Genomic DNA, 19,229 nt, shown 5'->3' on the forward strand with positions numbered 1-19,229 from the left:
TTTATCGTGCTCTCGAATGATACTGAAATCTGCGTGTGTGTGAGTAATTATGAGGATGTACGTGTTTCCACGTGTCGTACATATAACGCATGTGTGTGCATTTTTTTTTTCTCTAAATCGATGCAAAGTAACAGCAACGAGAAATAGTCTCCGCTGTAATGATCATCAGTCATCTACTTCTCTCTCTCTCTCTCGTACTTCATTCATATTTCTTCTTTCATTCTTTCGTCCTAACAAACATACATGCACACTCTCGTTGCTGGTTTTCTTTTCTAGTTTTATTTCCTTCTTTCTTTTTTTTTTTGTTTTGTGGTTTACACTTAGCTTCTATCGAGTATGCGTCGAATATGATCGGCAGAATCGGAAGACGGTGGTTTTTCTGGTTTTTATTTAAAAAAATACACAGGTCCAGCACGCGGTATAACGATTCGTCTCGGTTCGGCCACTTCTTAACGTCGTGACCGGAAGTTCTAGGTTCGGCAGCGGCGAATGCGTATCCGTGGGTCGACTTAGGCGAGCTTTCTGGCTTCTAAAGCTTTTAAAAGGGACATTTGCTTCTCCTTCTGCCGTTTCTTGGCTTTACAACGTGCAGGCTCGTTTCGATTTTACAATACGCAGAAAGGAATCGAATTTTTGGAATGGAATAAGTATTGTGCGTTTGATACAGTGAAATTTTTATTAATCATCCATCTTCGTGTATCCGATTTATATATTAAGAATAGAATTCAGAATATCTCACCCAATTTTATTTACGACAAAACACTTAAGGAAACGTAATCATGCCGATTTAAAAATACAGTAAATAGAGGATTCTTTTCTTTTCATTTATTCTCATCTTTTTACTTATTGCACCAAAATCCCTACGACGCAAACGAGAATATGGCGTGAAAATTTGATTTTCGTGGATTATTACATGGTATTGTTTCAACGAATATATCCACTATCTCGAAAAATGATCTCGAAAGAAACTTACAATTAGCTTTCCGCATGTTATACCTCTTTCCTCATATGCATACTACACACTTACTATCAAGATACAAGCTATGACAAAGAATTCCACTTAAATCTGACATTTTGAACACAATTGCCACCTGAAGCTCAACTTTGATCTTTCTTCTAAATATACATATATCGTATAGAGAAAATTCGACTCCTTTCCATTCTGTCTTAACAATTATACTAGTTTATCGACAAAAATAAATCGTATGATAAAAAATCTCGCTTCTACATCGCTACAGCAACGAAAGAGCATAAAAAGACTTTGAATCATTGTTAGAATATTTATTTATATTAACCGCGTTTTATTCAAAAAAACTATTTATAAATGGTTCCTCGTATTTTTCGTTATAAAAAGGAAAACAGGGTTGCCCTCTATCGAAATATTCATTCAGGCTCGTTTATTTGTACTTATACGGATCTATTTCCCTCGACTAATCGTGTAATATCGTTTAGAAACATACTTATTTCTTTTCTTTTTTTCTTTTTCGTCCTCTTTTCGGGGACCCCCCGAAAATTCATCATTCGCCTCTACGCGCGCGCGCGCGCGCTTTTAAAACATACGCTTGCACGCATGCGCGTACGCGGTTCGTTCTCCACATAGTGGATTTTCGTCGAAAAATGAACACTTGTTTTTCTCAGGATAGGGCCGCACCTACGTCGAGCAGCGGAAAATCGCGAGGAAAACGTAGGACCGGGATCGATTCGCTGTGCGGTCAACTAGGCTATATGCAAATCAAGCTGCCGCTATTTAAAACAATAGCGACAATTAGTACACGTCTCTTACTCGACGTCCAACCCTTGGAGCTTTAGAAATTCTTCAAACTCTACGCCTTTCACATTCTTCCGAGAATCGAGGACAAAATTCTAAATAGAGATTCCTTTCTTTTTTTTTTATTTTTTCTAGAATTATAAATCCTATGAAATATCTTTGAGAATATTTTACTTTAGAAAATAACTTCTTCGTGAGTTTTACAATGTACATATACTAGGTTTTTAGCTAATCGAAGGTGTAGGTAAGGTAATTAGCTAGTTTACCTGATTTTTAGTTTGTCTATCGCTAGATAAGTGTGTGTGTTTTTTAAACACTACTAAAGGGAAGAAGCCTAATTAGAAAGTTACTTCTTCCGCTAATATTATGCGCATTCTTCGCGAATGCGATTCTCGTAACAGAGAATAACAGCATAGTGCTAAAGAAACAAAATGAAATTTAAGGAATATATAGACGCACGAGTATAGGATCGAGCCTCGCACAATTACAGAAGGCTCTGTGTATTAGCTTAAAAGAAAATTCACGAGACACTGTTTTCCCATTAGAAACGATTAACGATAAAAATAAATAGATAGAGACTTTATTTTTATGCTCCGAGGATTGAACGACGATAACATTATCTCCTATTGTCGATTATTTAAGTACCTAATCCAGAGCTAATCGCTTAGCTCAGAAATCGAGAGGGAAAGCATCGTCGAGAATCGAAAGACGATGCGTTTTCGCTTTGCACGCGTACTTATATACGCAGTTTATTTTCTGCTCAACGATAGGTTCAGCGTGGTACAGTGGCGTTTTCTTTAGGAACAGTTCGTGAAGGGTTGATTGCAAGAAAAAAGAAAAGGAGGGGGAATAAAAAGAAGGGGAAAAAAAGGGAAGGAAAGAAGAAGTAAAGTAGAGGAATTCGCAAAATAGCGAACAGCGATTCTTTCGACCGGGAGGCGACGAAAAGTATAGAATAAATCTACGGTGTGTGTACTCGTGTCTGCGTGTACGTGTGTATACGTGTGTATTACTGAATACAATGATATTACATAGATGACACGTGGCTCTCTTATACAATTATGCAAGCAATTAACAATCGAACTCTATGTAAATGTGAACGTGTCCAGTGTATGTATAAGTATTGTATATACGTAAAGATTTTTTTAGGCAACGTACCACGACTCGCGCATACCTATATTCGTAATGATAATGTTCGATTAATTAATTACGAATCGAATAACGATGAATCGATGACGATTAATTAATAGCGGTAATTTATTTCGCCGCCAAACGTTTCTCTACCCGATATGTGTTAGTCGAAATAATATTCTACAACGTTCGTACGGACACAAGCGACACATCGATACGTCATCGTATTTAGCACTCGTCGTTTTGCATTATAATACACGTAGAAATTAATTCGTCATTATTTATGTATAATATACATCTGAAAAATCACAGTTACTTAAAAACATCTTGGCTTCTCGCTTTGTTATCCCTTTCCCTGCCATTCATTCACGCTTAAACACATTCACACATATTTTACATTCGCCTATTACTTATCTATTTAGTTTTTATCCGGCCGAACGTTCGTTACTCTTCGATCATTCCTCTTTCTCTTTCTCATCCGTGCACGCAACTACCTCTTTAAACCTCGTTAACAAGCACGATCAACGTTTTAACGGCTAATTTTCACGAATGTATTATTCACGTACGTCTAATATTTCTTCCTTACTTTAGTCCTTTGCTGTTTCTATCGATACAAAAGATCTTTCACGTAAATTAACCCTCCCTAATAACAGGTTATTTTTTTACGGCTCTTATTTACTTTATCTTTCTTTTTTTTTTTTCCTGTTTTACAAAACGAAACATATCAATGTTTTAATTTTTCTATCGCTTGACGAATATACATAAAAGTTTCGAAAGAAATCGATCATTTCTCTTCTCGACCTTATTCGAATACAAATCTGTAATTAGCCGGATAGATCGAGGATAAATCCAGTTATAGAGGGTTAAAGTCAATATCTTCTTCCTGGACGCTTAAATATCCCTCACGTGTGTTATATCATAAAAGATATAACTTAGAAAAAAACGAAGCTGGCACCCCGCTGGGGGTAGCCGCCCACATGCTATATTATTTTTTATTTATATTTTTTTTTTTCTTCACCAACAAGATATAACACTTTACCAAATGTCCGCAAGGACAAATTGTAAAATAACCAAAATAAAATAAAATAAAAAAAAAAAGGGGGGGGGGTTATACATATATCGGCGATTACGAAATTAGTCGATGCTCGTAATGGAAAATTATCGTATCTCTTTTTCTTTTCTATTATTTAGTTTCTTTTCTCAATTGGGTTGTAACACATGAAATGTTTATTTATGGGAATATTAAGAGAGTAATAATTGCTCGAGCATTAGATGCGAAGCTATAGGGAAAATATTAGAGTGGAATTAACTCGTTACTCGTATCTTTCTCCTTGTATTAACTCGCTAAGGAACGATATTGTAGCAGAAATGGAATAGTAATAAATAGCAAAATTCGATTCGTGGAATTTATAGCCTATACAAAAATCAACAACGTGCGAAAAATAGATAATTTCAAGTTCAATTAAACGATAAAATATATGACAACGCTTTTGAAAATAAAATCAAGCGGTCCTACTTTAGTTTTTCTTTCCTTCCCTCGTTTGAACGATTCTTTTTAAGGAAACTGACTTTCCTGCTGACAAATATATAGGTTTCGAGAAAGATTCGTATAATCGAAGACTATCTAACCTTACGTTAGTCCTTCATGAACACTTCATAAACAAGTCTTTCGTAAGTAGAACACGAAGCATTGTAATTATTTATAATTAATTGTTTCACTCAAACGATGAACACTTTGTTTGACAAAATGTTCATCAAAACAGACAAACAAAACAAAAACCAAGTAGCCGACAAATGTCTCATATGTTACAATCCAATCACTTTTTCAATCGAACAATTTATTCTTTTAAAAAGATATTGTTTACGCGCTACGACCGGACACGAGAAACAATGTAACGTAACAGCGTTGGATACTTTGCTACATAAGGAGATTTGCCATAAAATATATTTGGATACGCCACGTATGAAAATATAAAAATTTTAAATAATAATTTAAAAGAAGAGCTCTAAACTAGCGCCCCTATTCCGCTTAAAAAATGACGATATAAAAATTTATATTATTATTTGTTATTGTTATACCGACTATCGCCAGGTCAATTCAACTCGAATCTCGGGTTATACTTCGCTTTCTGCGGAAGAATTGGTCGGTGATAATCGAGAAATCAAACAACCATTAATCGTCTACTCGCGAACTACGATCGTATCAGAAGCTTGCTTATCGACCAACAAAAATCTACCTCTACGTTCAATGTTATCACTGAAACGAATTGTGTACCTTCTCTTTTTTAATTACTATCTTCCCTCGACAGAAATTTTTCCAAGCGCGTGATGTTGCTTTTACAAAGCGCCGGAAATTACGATCCATACTTTCACTGAATATTTCATCGAATCCATTTCGTGAATTTTTCCTATAAAACGAGATAAAACGCGATATTTGTACAAATGTCTTCGTATCGGCGACGAGAATCGAGGATTTATGAGAAAAAGTCAGAAGGCGAACGCGAACATACGGAGAAAGTTCGTTTCTCTTGAAACAATGTCTTTGAATAGTTATGGGACTTGCTATAAGTGAAAGGAAGGTACTTAGATTCGACGAAAATGAAAAGATCGTGGATTCATTAGACAGTTCTCGAAAGGATCGAGCTTGAAGATCATTTTTATTCGAAGATCGAACGACGACCGAAAAGATAAGAAACTTGGAACGAAAATAAAAAAGGAAGAAGAGATGGAGATGAGAACGTCTGTCCAACGACGGTCTGGAGATTTGACGAAGATCTCTCTTAAAGCACAGAGCAAACATCCAGCTGACTCGCACGTGACTGCACGATATCGAAAGATTCGATATCGTGATATTAACGTGTTCGTCGCGTAACGATCCTCTCGTCTCCCTTATTTTATTCCCTGCTATTCAAATCACGCGTATTCCCCGGGGAAATATTTTACAACGAAGTCGATCGAATTTTCCCTTCATTCTCATTTCCACTTCTGTTCGTTCAGACATAGGAATATGATCAGGGCCAGCGCAAGGAACCCGGCCCCAAAATTACCCAATTAAAAAATACCGATTTTGATTAACTTTTTACAGAACGATAATACCATTAATAGATACAAGATATCTTTTTAGTAACGAGGATTCGGTTTAAAGGAGTGACAAAAATCATCAAAGTTCGGTGTAACTCCATAAAGTCCTCATATCCTGGAAACTACTTTAGATAAAAAAAATCCAGGCGTTTTTGGGGAAATGTACCTTTTATAGAAATTAAATTACATCAATATTTTTTTGCAAAAGTCGTACACGATTACAGATTTTGTACTTTCATTGAACTTTTGCCCTTGAAAGTGAATTATAGATGCGAACAAATATTACTTGGATTTGTTTAAAAAGCTGTTTATAAAAAATATATAATATGTAACAGCATTTGTAAATAAATAATTCTTCGTTGTAAAATTTAAATGTAGGATTTGTATGTGTATTCAGGTTCCGCAAAAGGTCACGCCGGCCCTAAATATAATGTCTCGTAAAGAGAAAATATAGAGCATGGATTTGTCGAGAAATTAATCAGGAAAATTTACGAATACGCGGTGAAATATTTCTGAAAAAAATGGCTCGATGAATGTAAAATAACCGAACATTCTAATAATGAGACATCGAGTTTGAGAGATAAGAAGGATGGAAGAAATTCGAGAGAAAGAAGAAAATGTTTGTAGTAGACTCAGACACGCTTTTATCATTCTTTTATCGCCAAGATAAAATTGGATACTGTAAATATTGATAAAAGTGGAAATTTGGATAATCGACCGGTTGTGAAGCATTGGACATTTGGAATTCACAACTGTCGACTCGTCAAGGATTATCGTCGACGAAAGAAGACTGAAACGAATGTCAATCCTTGGCAGTGTTGGTACGAAGCGTAAACGAAACTTTCAAGGAAAGTTGATTTTAGATAATAAAGAATGCAAGGAATGCAGCGCTACAGAAAATTTCGGTTGTCCGTTACTCTCTTAGTACGTAAAATATATATCGTTTTACGAGATTAAACGTTATAGCATTCTTGGTTAAAGCTTTTTAAACATTCAGCGATTCTTTCTCGCTAAACAGTAATTAAAGTGTCATGAATGTATTTGCGATTTGTCGAAAACGTATTGTCCATATTCTCAAATATGTTAATTATAAAGAAGCGACGAATAGAGTCGTAAACGATCCTAGGAACGTCTACAGGTCGTATCGAAGATTCACTGCCCGCACTGGATATATGCTACACACATGTTCTTGACACAAAGATCACAATAAAATTATTAATACAGATATATACGCGTATGTGTATATATATGTATGTATATATATATATATATTATGTATATGCATATATAAAGAATTCAAGTAAACGAGCATCGCTAAATAATGATTTAGTAGTCAATAAGACATTTAGTGTACAGTGATGACACCCGTGTGATTTTAACGTATATGGTGTATCTAACTATCAAATAGAAGTCATAGACATATTCCTTTATCATAGTACGAAATTATTCCTCGAGAGCTGACGTGTCATCTCTAGAGATTATATCCTACCTAAATACTTTTTACACGCTAAATGTTTGCTCGAAAAAAGCTGAGAATAAAAAGAACGAGCCAGTGGTGGCAGTAAACTTCATTCAGCGTTGGTGTCGCCGTTAATTTAACCATATTTAACGTGGACGACGACAGCAAGCGCGACTCAACTGAATTAAAACATCGATCAAGAGCTATTCCATTAATGCTAAGGTCAATTATGTACAAAAATTTGCTTTATATATTACATGACGATTTCGATCCGCCGTTAGAACGAATCTCCGACGACGGATACCCGGCAGTTAAAGGAATGGTGTCGAACGCCGTGCACCTTCCCTTAGGAGAGAACGTTGACCTCGCGCGGTGAGCTACACACGTTTAAAACGCTACTCGTCGAGTTAGGCGTGATTTGACTTCGGGCTTCGTTCTGTGCCTGTCGTATCGCCTCCTTGTACGGACCTCGTTTCTTCTTATTGTACCGCGTCTAAAACAGACATCGATCGATATTCACTATTATTATACTGCTACTTTGCTACTCTGCAGCAACTTGAAGTTAGAATCAACGATGAATCTAAATTGCCATCTTTCTAAATGAAATAAATTTATTCTTTTTTAAATTATATATATATACGTATATGAATGAATAAGATATCTACCTTGAACGTTTCTAAAAATGGGCTCAACTGGTCGCACGACATTAGAGAACTTGTCGAAGAACCGTACCAGGCGACGTGAGCTTGCGGTCCGGACGACGTACCATCCTCTTTACAAGAAACTGTGATGCTGAGAACCTGGAAGAACAAGCACACATTTTAGAATACGATATTTATTTAAGCTGAATACACATGATCGTATTAGAAAACACATATTAAACAGAATATCCAGCAAAATGAACGAATATCTAATAATGCATACTTTTCCAGGCCACCAAGGAAATCCATGAATCTTTCCCCACACCACGTCACCAACGTCCATTCTTCTACCGTTAGCAGTGAGGCAATGTTCGACAGGCGTCGCAGCAAGACGCATCATCAAAGGATGAGACTGCGGTGGAAAGTCCGGAGCAGTTTCGCCGGCGTCGACTTCAGGTTCCTGTTCACTTAGTTCATCACTGCTTGCACCAGGACTTTTGCAACCCAACGAAGAGTTACTCACAGGATAATCACATCTAGCGTAAGCGTTTGTATTCAATCTCTTCAGAGATATGGATAGTTTTTGCTTCAGGCACTGCTCCTTTATGGCTGTGTACGATTCGCTGCCCGGAAGGACGTTCCAATTCTGCTGATTCTCGGTACTTCCGGATTCCAAACAAGGCTGCTGATGCTGCGACTGTTGGCTCTTGTGTTTACGGTCTTCCTTGTGCTTCTTTTTATGCTTCACTTTATGCTTGCGACGGTGATACGATAATGTGTCGTACGTGGGATTGTAACTGTAAGAAAAATAAACCATAATTAGTGTCATATACATATATCTGTCGCATAAATCCAAAATACGGTAGTTACGAAAAGTATTTGATCGCTATTGTATTTATTATACCGTTTACACGCTAATTAATTAGGTCCAAATAGTATATAAGTATCATTTGGTGGTACTTTCATAGTGCTATGAAAATGAAACGTAGAACCTCATAAAAGAGCGCCTCATTAAAAAATAAGAATATGTGCAAATACTTTTTTTGTAACCACTATATAGATGCACCGATAACTAGTATCTTAAAACGGTTATTTTACCGTGGAGATCCATTGCAAGGAGATCTCGCAGGCGAAACTCCGCCGAGCATTTTCCTCCTGGCCTCTTTCTTAGCTTTCTTCAGTGCACGCTTCGCAGCCTTAGCACTGGCGTCCTTCACACCCTGTTTCTGAGGGTCTACCTGCTCCTGTCCATCTTCCTCTCCATCCTCACGATAATCATAATCGTTATCAAAATTCCTGGGCAATTCCAACGGATCTCTCTCCGTTTCTGTCTGTACTTCCTCGGCTTCATCAGTTTCCTGCTCGTACTCCGGATCTTGAATCTTGGATGGTATTTTCAAGACAGTCCCTTCACCCTGAGCGCCGAAAGAGATCTTAATCACCGGTGTGGTTCTAGCTGTCCTTGTCGGATCTTCGAACACCGTCTCGTCCCATAGATCCTCCATAGATCCGACGGATCGCTTCTTTCGCGGCACGCGACCCGTTCTTGGCCTCATTGTCGAGTCCGCGGCCGCGAACGTTTTTTTCTCCTCTTCTTCTGGTATTTTTGCACTTTCCACGGAGGAGCTGCTAAGTCTTCTGGGTGTGGCACAATACGCCATTGATGGATTGCTATCACAATCCGTCGATTCCATGCGTTCCTCTGTTGGCTCCATCGCGTTCGCCGATGAGTCGCCCTCCTCGGCTCGATTGTTCCAGTACGATGGGCCAATCTTCACCTTTTCTGCAGCAGAAAAAGAGAAACAGATAAATGACGAGGCTCCGTATTAGTGTTATTCTAACATTCTTAGTTGGTTAAAGTAAAAGTATTTTACTTATAACATTTACATTTATCCTTAATATAACATTTATCCTTATAAAAAGGAAATCATATATACGTATGTCTGTATACGAATGTCTAAATATCATATCATCTATGGAGTTTTGTAAAGTATGCAATACTTTCTATCTAGCATTTTTCTTGATCTGTTGCAACTCCTCGTACTTTTTCCAAAGATAATTTTCCGTTTTCTCAAGCCTTTTCACTCGTCATATATTTTTATAACTGTTCCAGATAAGTATACGATTGGAGCGTTTTGCAAATATAGAAGGATATAATCTTGTGTCAAAGATAACTAGTTACAGCTTATAAGAAGACATTTTTACGTCAATAGTTCTAAATATGTCACATGTATATCCAACATAGATAATTACAATTGAAGAGTAACATAACGAAAATAATTAGATTATTTAGTTTGTTAGAAATATCATCGTATTTCTCACTCAATGAGGAATTTGATCGTTCGGTTATCAAAAATAGTAAGTTTCATCCGGCTTCGATTTTTACATCGCACGAATCTTTTTATTTTAATTATCCTCCTTGCACATTCAGCTAGTCGTAATTAAGCGTAAATTATTGGTGTTACGCGTGTATTCCACGGACGATCTTATTATCTGCAAATGGACCTTATGTAATTCGACTACCGAAGCCTGAGATAGTTGCTTTAAGCACCTTTTCCGAGGGCAAGCTTCTAAAAGATTAAGATCACGTGTTATACGAAGCACTTCGTCTAAGCACTTCAAAAAGCAAAAACTCAATAACGCAACGAAATCTTTATAGAAAAGAAGAAAAAGAAATTTATATGTATAGAATTGTATAACAACTGTTTCTTCCATTTGAAATAATTTTAAAATAGAAGAAGGTAGAGAAAAAGTTTCTTTAAATGAAAAATATTAACCATTCGCTTGCATGGTATTGTTGATTTCGTTTGGTTGAAGTCTCGAAATTTTTGGGATGAGAGACGATCCAAGCTTCGACGAATCGGGGCTGAGTGCTGTAGACGACGAGGACTTCGCTGTTTGATGAGATGACACCGTGATGTTCTCGGACTGACACTCGGAGAACAGTATTCTCGAGGCTTTTTGCGGCTGCTGACCACAACGTCGATCGCTTCTTCGAGTGGATCCATGGCCCGTGACCTGATGAAAAATCATGCGTTTTTACCGATGCGTAAAACTCATCTGACAACCACTACTCCATTTGCAGTTCCTCGCTGCCCGATTTGCAATGGATTTACGCTGCGAAGATATTTCAATGGAATTTTTTGATATAACATATAGCCAGCACTGAAAATATATTTTAAGAAACTAAAATGCTAATCACTAAAGTGATATAGTTTCAAAATAAGCTATTAGTCATATTAAAATAATTTCCATATCATTCTATACGCTTCCCAGACAACTTTCCAAATACTGTTAAGATATATCAGAGATTTATAATAATGAAACGTTCAGTGGTAGATTTTCTTCCTTTAAAAAGTTTCAAGACAACTGGTGAAATTCCAAATATAAATCACGATATAATGTACTTCGATGAAACTTCTACCGTCTGACACGGAGCCAGCGAAATAAACTATCTTAAGGCTAAACACGTGTACTGTACGAGAGAACGCCAGTACCCACCAAATGTACCATTAGAACACTTTGTGCTCAAGCGAAGAAGAACTCGAGAGGCAAGTTGCCATGCCCGAATCAAACTACTATCGCACAATGTAAGTGCACCTCTTGGAAGACAACGCGTTAAGTTACTTGTCTTCTAGTTCAAAACCGTATGACTTTCTTCCTTACTCTGGCGTGTTCATTCGACGAAGTTTCCTGCAACACAATTTACTCGTTTCTTTCGCTCCTACTCGCGGGTTTCCTTCGTCGATGCGCGAAACTTTTCACAACCTACATCAGATTTGACGGTTTTTACCGTCGTGGCGTCATAACAATAAACTTCTTTAAAAAGGAAAAAATCTCGATGAACGTTAACGAAGTCGTAAATCCGCGATTCGCGTTCATTTCGAAATGACGGAAGACTAAACATGATTAATCGATTTAGGTTTCTTTCACCGTTATTACCTTCCTATTATTATTCGAAAGATGTAGAAGGATTGCAATGAAAAACGAGATATTTCTATTTGTAAAGACTCGAAGCTTTAATATTTAAAGCTTTTGTATAAATTTCGATGAATTTAAAGATATCCAAAAATACGGTTGCGCGATATTTTCACCAGATATGCAAAGTATCGTTGAGAGAAATATAAAAAAGAGCACCTGATTATTCGGTTGTTCCCATTGAAATTAAAAGCTGATGAAAAATAAATACAAATGTAAATTGATATAAATTTTGAAAAAGCACCTTTAATAAATAAAATCGTTAGCTGAAATCGAAAAATCCTGATAATCCACGCAACAAGTTGATTCAATCTCGCCAATTAATGGATTAATAAACATCAGGAGCACGTTATTAAAGCAGAAGTACAGTACAGAGAAGCTCCTCTTATCAGCCTCTCACACATGCACACGAGAAAAAGAGAAGAAGAAAATAGGAAATATTACCTGCTGTTGCTGCGGCTGATGCTGCTCCTGCTGAATCTCGTCGTGCTTCCGTTTTCTGCTGACGTCCACGTTCTCGCTGTTCTCGTTGCAGATCGATCTACACTTGCTACAGAGCACCTGGCGTGGCCTGAGCCTGACCGTTGGCCGTGCATTCTTGTACCTGGCCGGCGGATTGATGTTCCTACGAAGATCGACTTTCGCGGTAGTCAGCGAGTTCTTTCTCTCTTGAAAGTAGCTGAATCGAGCCGCTATCGTTGCCAATTTGTCGCCATCCGGGTCCGGTACAGGTTCCGGGGGTTGCACGCCACACGGTAGGCCTCTGAAAATAACCGTGCACAATGGATGATTGTTAATGATCGGTCGATCAGTCGTTGAATGTTACCCAGTTTGAATAGAGAGTAATTCCGGAGATTTGTACACGTTACAGGATTATATGCATACTTGTTTTATGAATGATGTAGGCGTTTATAATGGATGTATAAATTATGTCTGTTTTAAATGATCGCCGCTGGAAATTTGTGCATACACAGTGACACGTATAATCGCGGTAAATACTGTATTAGTTCCGCTACTATTAAAGGATTGTGCGACAATTAGGAGATTAACTCTCTAAATACGTAATGTACGTGCAGATACGCGATAAGCGAGTGTTTAAAGTAAAAATTAATGTCACGAACAACTAACTTGTTTGAGGAATTTCATATGTATTGATGTAACGTAGCATTACGTTGGGACGATATTAACGGGTATTTCTTATTTTAATATTTGATTGAGAGAAAACTAAATTCCGATCGATCGGTGTGTATTTGCTTAATATGAAGCATAATAGACAAGTAGCCTCGGTGTATGCTAATTATCTATTATTACGAAAGAATCTATATTATAAAAACGATGCATTCGAAATTGGCTGCACCGCTGCAAGTCGTAATATTCCAACGTTTCTTTTACTGCCAGGACTCTACTTCCTTCCCGAAGATTACGATTTCATTTTATTCCTTGAATCTTTCATTAGAAGGATTCGGTATCGGATTGGAAGAAGACGAATCGATTGGGTAAGTCGGCGAGCTGGGAATTCGAACGCCACGTTGCTGGATTATCTGGGTCATTGATAGACTGTGTTTCCTTCCGAGCTTAACAGTTTAATGTATCATGTTGTTTATGCTAAACTGGTAAACCTACTATAGATTGATAATTTTTTCCGACCAACAGAGCACGATTAAAAATTCGATATTGTGCAAGGGATCGAAAGATAAGTACGCGTGAAACTCTATTCTACATTTAACGATCTTAAGAATGGTAGGAAAAGTTTATTACGATTTTCATTGCTTTAATCGTAATTTAATCCAGGCTTATGCTCGTTACGATCTTTTTCGAGTATATACGCGTCTGTTATATTTTGTTTCTACCTCAGTTTATTTCTTAAAGTTAGATCTTAATTTGCCATCTCTAGCTAGATGTATCTTAATTTATTATACAGATTATAATATATCATTTCTTTTCAGTTCGTTTTGTTTCGTTACTCTAAGGCTTATCTGCTAAAGTGTTTGTAATATGTTTGCCTCTGTGCTATAATATGATACGAGCATGTGTTTCCTTATAAATAATTCTCTGTTTTTTGCTCCAGCCTTTGGTATTTCGTTCCAGTTCTGGTTGTTCTTCTTTGATTTCTCTATTCATCCAAGCAGAAAGCTCTCAACTTCGTACCTCCCTTTACGGAGTTCGCCGGTTCCCATTTATCGGGTTTTATCGTTATTTTAATCGACTTCTAATTGATTGCTTTAATTTCAACATTCGAAATAATAAAGATTAATACGATGGGTTTCGAGTTTCCTTCACAGTTATTGAAAACACGAGGATATTTTTAGAAAATTATATATTCGGCTTTCTCGCAATAGGGGAGTGATTATATGTGCCAATTTATTTTCCACGCTCCATTCTAATTTTGATCATCTCTATGCAATATATTTAGATACATACTCAAAATCGTTATGTTTAGCGTTTTAAGCAAGCGAACAGACAACCAACGAGAACTATACAACCTTTAATGACTGTACAAAATCTGATAAATGATTTAATAATAACCAAAAGTGGTAACGTGTAGAAGTGTTGTAAGAATAGAAAATGCACGAATATTTTAACAAAATTCAAAAATATACGAATCTACAGTCAATGAATAGAGCATCCCACTTTCAAAGATAAAATTAAGCGGATATTCTATTCCTGAAAATCGGGAAGATTTCAGATTATTTCAAATTTTTACATTCTACAAAATCTTCAAATATGCAGAATCTATTTCTAAAAATACTAACGGTATTATTTAACAATTAATTGACAATATCGTTGCAAAATTCGAAATGATAAAAAAACGAGAAGAAACTCTAGCGTATTGTCCATGTTCACGTGTTCAAGTAGAATGAACTCTTTACTCGCCAGATAGCCGTCTCATGTATTGACCCACTCAGCTATACCACGAATTCCTCCTCCATAATTCTGGTACCTGGACGAGCTCGCCATTTTGAATACCCTAATCAACTAATATATAAAAGATCTTAAGAAAAAGGGATTTAATGATTAACGGGTTCACGGAAACACCGAAACTTTCTCGCATCCAACGCGTCTTACGACACGCTAGAAGTAATTTAAAGACGGATTACACTCAGAGACTAATTTTAACAGCGTGTTTCAACTTTTCCTTATAACGATTCCATGGAATCGTAGTTTCTTATTCTTCCCCTTTTTGTCGACGGAATGTGAGTCATTAAGATATTCGTCAGTGCGTGATGAAACAAGAAGAACGCAGCTGCAAGTGAGCAGCAACTGTCTCGACTCCGTCGAAGCATATTTTCACGCAAACATCAATTTCTGTACGTTAGACACGACTATTCGAAATTGAATGTGAAATATATAAATCGGTACCAGTTTATTTATTCGATAATTTAAGATATAATCTACATCAATTCTATATTAATATACACTCTTACGTATCTGTTGTATACATTAATATTTTATCAATATTCCATTGTATCATCTCAGCATTTGTATTTATTTATTAAATAATCTCGCTAAGACTTACTCTATAACATTAATATCAAAAATAGCGCTTAGTACGATAACAATATAACGACCAACGATTTCCTGGAGGCTCATATAGTACCAGGTAAAATCGAGCGTGTAATATAAACTATACACTCGAGAGCATAATAATGGCCAAACTATAGAACGTTGAATGTGGCATTAAAAGTGTTTTTGATATCACAATTACATACATCCGTATGTATACTTCGGACAAAAAGGAGAATCAAAGATCCATGACGTATTTCATGGAAATTATGGTAAAATTACAGAGGTAGGAGGGGGAGAGATAAAGTGGAATCGCGAGTGCGCGGGTACACGCGTTTAATGAAATGTAAGAGGGAAATGATATTGATCCGGGTAGATCGAATCGCGGTAAGATAATGAAGACCTTTCGTAATGAAAGTACTATTATCATAATAGCCTTCCGAGACTACATCCGAGGCTAGCGATGAAACACGTAAGCAGCTAACCGACAGACAGCGGCCATAGTGAAGTCATTGTGTGTCTGGATTGCGTTTTCGTGACCGTGGCTCTGGCTAAGCTTCGCGAAGGGTCCTGCTAGAAAATAAATAAAACGAGGTAAAACAAAATTTTTACCGGCACGGTAAATGACGAAACGAAATCGTCGGATGTTTCACGCGTGATGCGGCAGATCCTTTAACAAAAAGTTGCAAAGAGTGCAAATTTTCCCGTCTCGTAATTCGATCATTACTTACAGAGTGATGCACGGAGCATGCATGATACTCTGTAACATTTTACGTAATTGAACGAATACGTTTTCTCTTCCTTTCGTTTTGAGAAATTGTTTCAACCCTCGGCAATTTCGTTCCAATTAATGTAATTTCTTTCTCGATACCGACGTGTTATGACGGTAAATAGAAATTAATATAACGGAGTGAGAGATGGTTAAATCCGTAAATAAAAGTCTAATTAATAATAGAGTTAATACTGGTGAATAATAATCGTATTATTACCAAGTACGTTTTAATCCAGAAAACTGAGTGTCAGTGATGAGAGATCAAATAAATTGAAATCGTAAGCAATGTTTCCTAGAAACTGAGTTGTATTTCCTCGCTTTTAGTTCTTCGCTCTATTGTGTCTAGATTGCCGTTTCGTGACTGAAACAGACCGAACTCTAGGAAAAATTAACTGCAACGAAATAGAGAAATTTTTGTTCCCTTTGTTCACCTTCCTGTTCAATTTCCTCTTAAAAGATCGCAGAGAAAGAAAGATGATCTTTGTTCAGATAGAATTACAGGAAATTGGTTGTATAACACTGTCGTATTTTCTTGTTCTTGCTTTTCCGCCGCGAAATAATTATCATATTAATTTCACAGACTTATTTACGTCAGACAGAAATGCACAGATGTTTTTATAATACTTTGTGCGGAGGAGCTTTTTAATTACGTTATTCAACCGCGCAATTTCACTCGTCGGCGATGTTATCTATTCTACAAATTGTGACATCACGAGACTCGGACAATTTGATGATTGCTACAATCTGACTCATTATTGGGGAATTTCGAAATCGTGCTTACAATAATACAATCTAATACAATATAAAAATACAATCTAATGGACTCTTTTGTCACGATATATCGAATTTTCATTACACAAATATCGTCTGTCCACTCGTAGAATTTCACTTTTTACAAGCAACAAATATTTTTAATATAAGATACCAACACGATGCTAAAATGTACTTAATTTCTCCCCTCCAAAATACCAATTCCACGAAAACCTAATAATCCGATATCCTTTCTCGCCAACGTGCATGCACGTACACATCCATCCTGAAAAACCCTGTCTCGTCGATAAATACTTCCACTATCCTCCAATCATCTCCACCCTCCTCCAAGAATCCACCTCGCCTACGCACTCTCGAAAAGTCCACGCCATTGATAAAAAGATTCTCCGATCTTTTATTATCGCAGCAGATAAAAATAAGAAAAATCGAATTTCTCGTGGACGATATTTCAGCGATTTCTTCGTAAAGAAACGTCGAACCAAAACCATCCAACCGTGCAACGAAACGACCGACGACCAATCCCTAAGACGAGTTTTCCAGAGTCGCAATAGGCAAAAGAGCGAGGATAGCGCAGAAGCTAGATTAGGTTCGAAGGAGTAAAAACGCTGTAACTGACCGCGAGCAGTGGTTTCATAACGTCGAAAACTATTTGTGCGATGCACGGAAGCCAGGGCCAGAGGCCTCTGGTCGAAAGATTATTGGGCAACGGTTGCCTGAACGTACAGCGACCAGCCAGGCATTCGCCTAAGCCTGGCTGTTTCGTGCCACGGGAACAACACACAACGCAGCCAACAACGTGGCCGTGGTATTGATTCGAAAGGAACGGACAATAAGCGACGTTCTGACGGTGTATCCATTAATATTTTCCGGCTTTTCGATACCGGGCGACCATCGAAAATTCGTGGACGCTAGAAAATGAGCGTTCCAGATGAAAGCCAGCAGCAACCAGAGGGCCGAAATGAAAAGAACGCAAGATGAAGAAGAAGACGAGGAACGAGTCTTCCAGCTCGGTGTATTCTCTCTGATTTCTTCATTTTCTTCCCGCTACTTTCATATTATTTTCCTTTTTCCCTTCTTTTTCCTTCCTTCTCTAGGTTTTTGTTTTTGTTGTTTAGAGATGATAAAGGTTGAACAGCGTGTGTGTATGTGGTTCATTTTGAGATTGGTGGTGTGCGCTGTCTCTGAGATTATTTTTCCCCAGAAATGGTTTGTTATTTTCTTGTTTCACCGTGCGTATTGTTGCAGCGAATGTTTGGGTGCTGGATGTTTTAATTTTGAAGATCGCGGATGAGATTTTTGGTTCGGAGAGCTTTTTTATGTACTCGCGTAGGTTTGCGTTTTATCTGTTTTTTTAAGAGACATGGTATTTTGTGCAAATACCGTGCACGTACGAAGGAAGAGGAAAAAGCTTTAATAATACAGAGGAATAGCTGCGAATATAATAATGGACAATATACGTAATTTGAAGTAGCGAGAAAAGTACCTTCGTCTTTTATAATTTCCATTAATTGTAACCATTTATTACTTTCGTTAATTTGGAATTCTCTGGTGGTTCATTTTTACCGTTCCTGGCCTAGATTCGAAAATTCCTCGCCTTTTCACGGTAAAAGACCGCGTTTCGTAGGGATTTTTCAATGAGGCGAGAGCCAACGGGCTCTGCTATTCGTTTATTGTTTATATACACACGTGAACGTCTTATGACGTCCCCGTTTCCCAGGGCTTCAGCGTTGCACGACTCGGTGAGTAATTAAGGTAGCTACAATTAGAGACATACTAGCCGAAATGAGTAATGAGTTTCAGCCGGTGGATGACACAGGTATACATCTCAACCAGGAACATTCGCGAGAGTAGTAGCTGGATTAATTCATGGAAATTTTCTTTAATCGTGCCTTTACCTCTCGAGGAATATTCCAATGAATAAAATTAAGCGCGTGTTAAATATTTGGAGAATCGCTTCGACAAATACAATATTTCAATTTTCCCAATATTTTTCAAAGTGATATTTCTAGAATCCTATATTTACAGAAATTATTCACGTTGAATTTATTAAGTCCCTGTTTCAGAACCATTAAATTTTATTAACCGCTTTAACCGAGCACAAGAGATAACGAATTACAATATTTT

The 19,229-nt window shown here is 37.2% G+C and overlaps 1 protein-coding gene across 2 annotated transcripts in view; it reads right to left on the minus strand.

The window, feature by feature from the left end:
- Positions 1 to 371: 371 nt before the first annotated feature.
- LOC132912264 (PWWP domain-containing protein 2B-like) overlaps positions 372 to 19,229 on the minus strand; it is a 40,590-nt gene continuing 21,732 nt past the window's right edge. Inside the window, exons 2-8 of one of the 2 annotated variants that reach the window (XM_060969582.1) lie at positions 12,503 to 12,821; positions 10,858 to 11,098; positions 9,179 to 9,863; positions 8,604 to 8,877; positions 8,364 to 8,540; positions 8,105 to 8,239; positions 372 to 7,932 (exon numbers count right to left, since the gene is read on the minus strand). In XM_060969582.1, the coding sequence (XP_060825565.1) occupies positions 7,786 to 7,932; positions 8,105 to 8,239; positions 8,364 to 8,540; positions 8,604 to 8,877; positions 9,179 to 9,863; positions 10,858 to 11,098; positions 12,503 to 12,821 (1,978 nt within the window). In that variant the 3' untranslated portion in view covers positions 372 to 7,785. Of the gene's footprint in view, positions 7,933 to 8,104; positions 8,240 to 8,363; positions 8,878 to 9,178; positions 9,864 to 10,857; positions 11,099 to 12,502; positions 12,822 to 19,229 lie in introns of both variants that reach the window. The other variant, XM_060969581.1, reaches the window with a different exon arrangement.

This window comes from Bombus pascuorum, chromosome 11 (assembly GCF_905332965.1).
Source record: "Bombus pascuorum chromosome 11, iyBomPasc1.1, whole genome shotgun sequence".
Lineage (NCBI taxonomy): Eukaryota > Metazoa > Arthropoda > Insecta > Hymenoptera > Apidae > Bombus > Bombus pascuorum.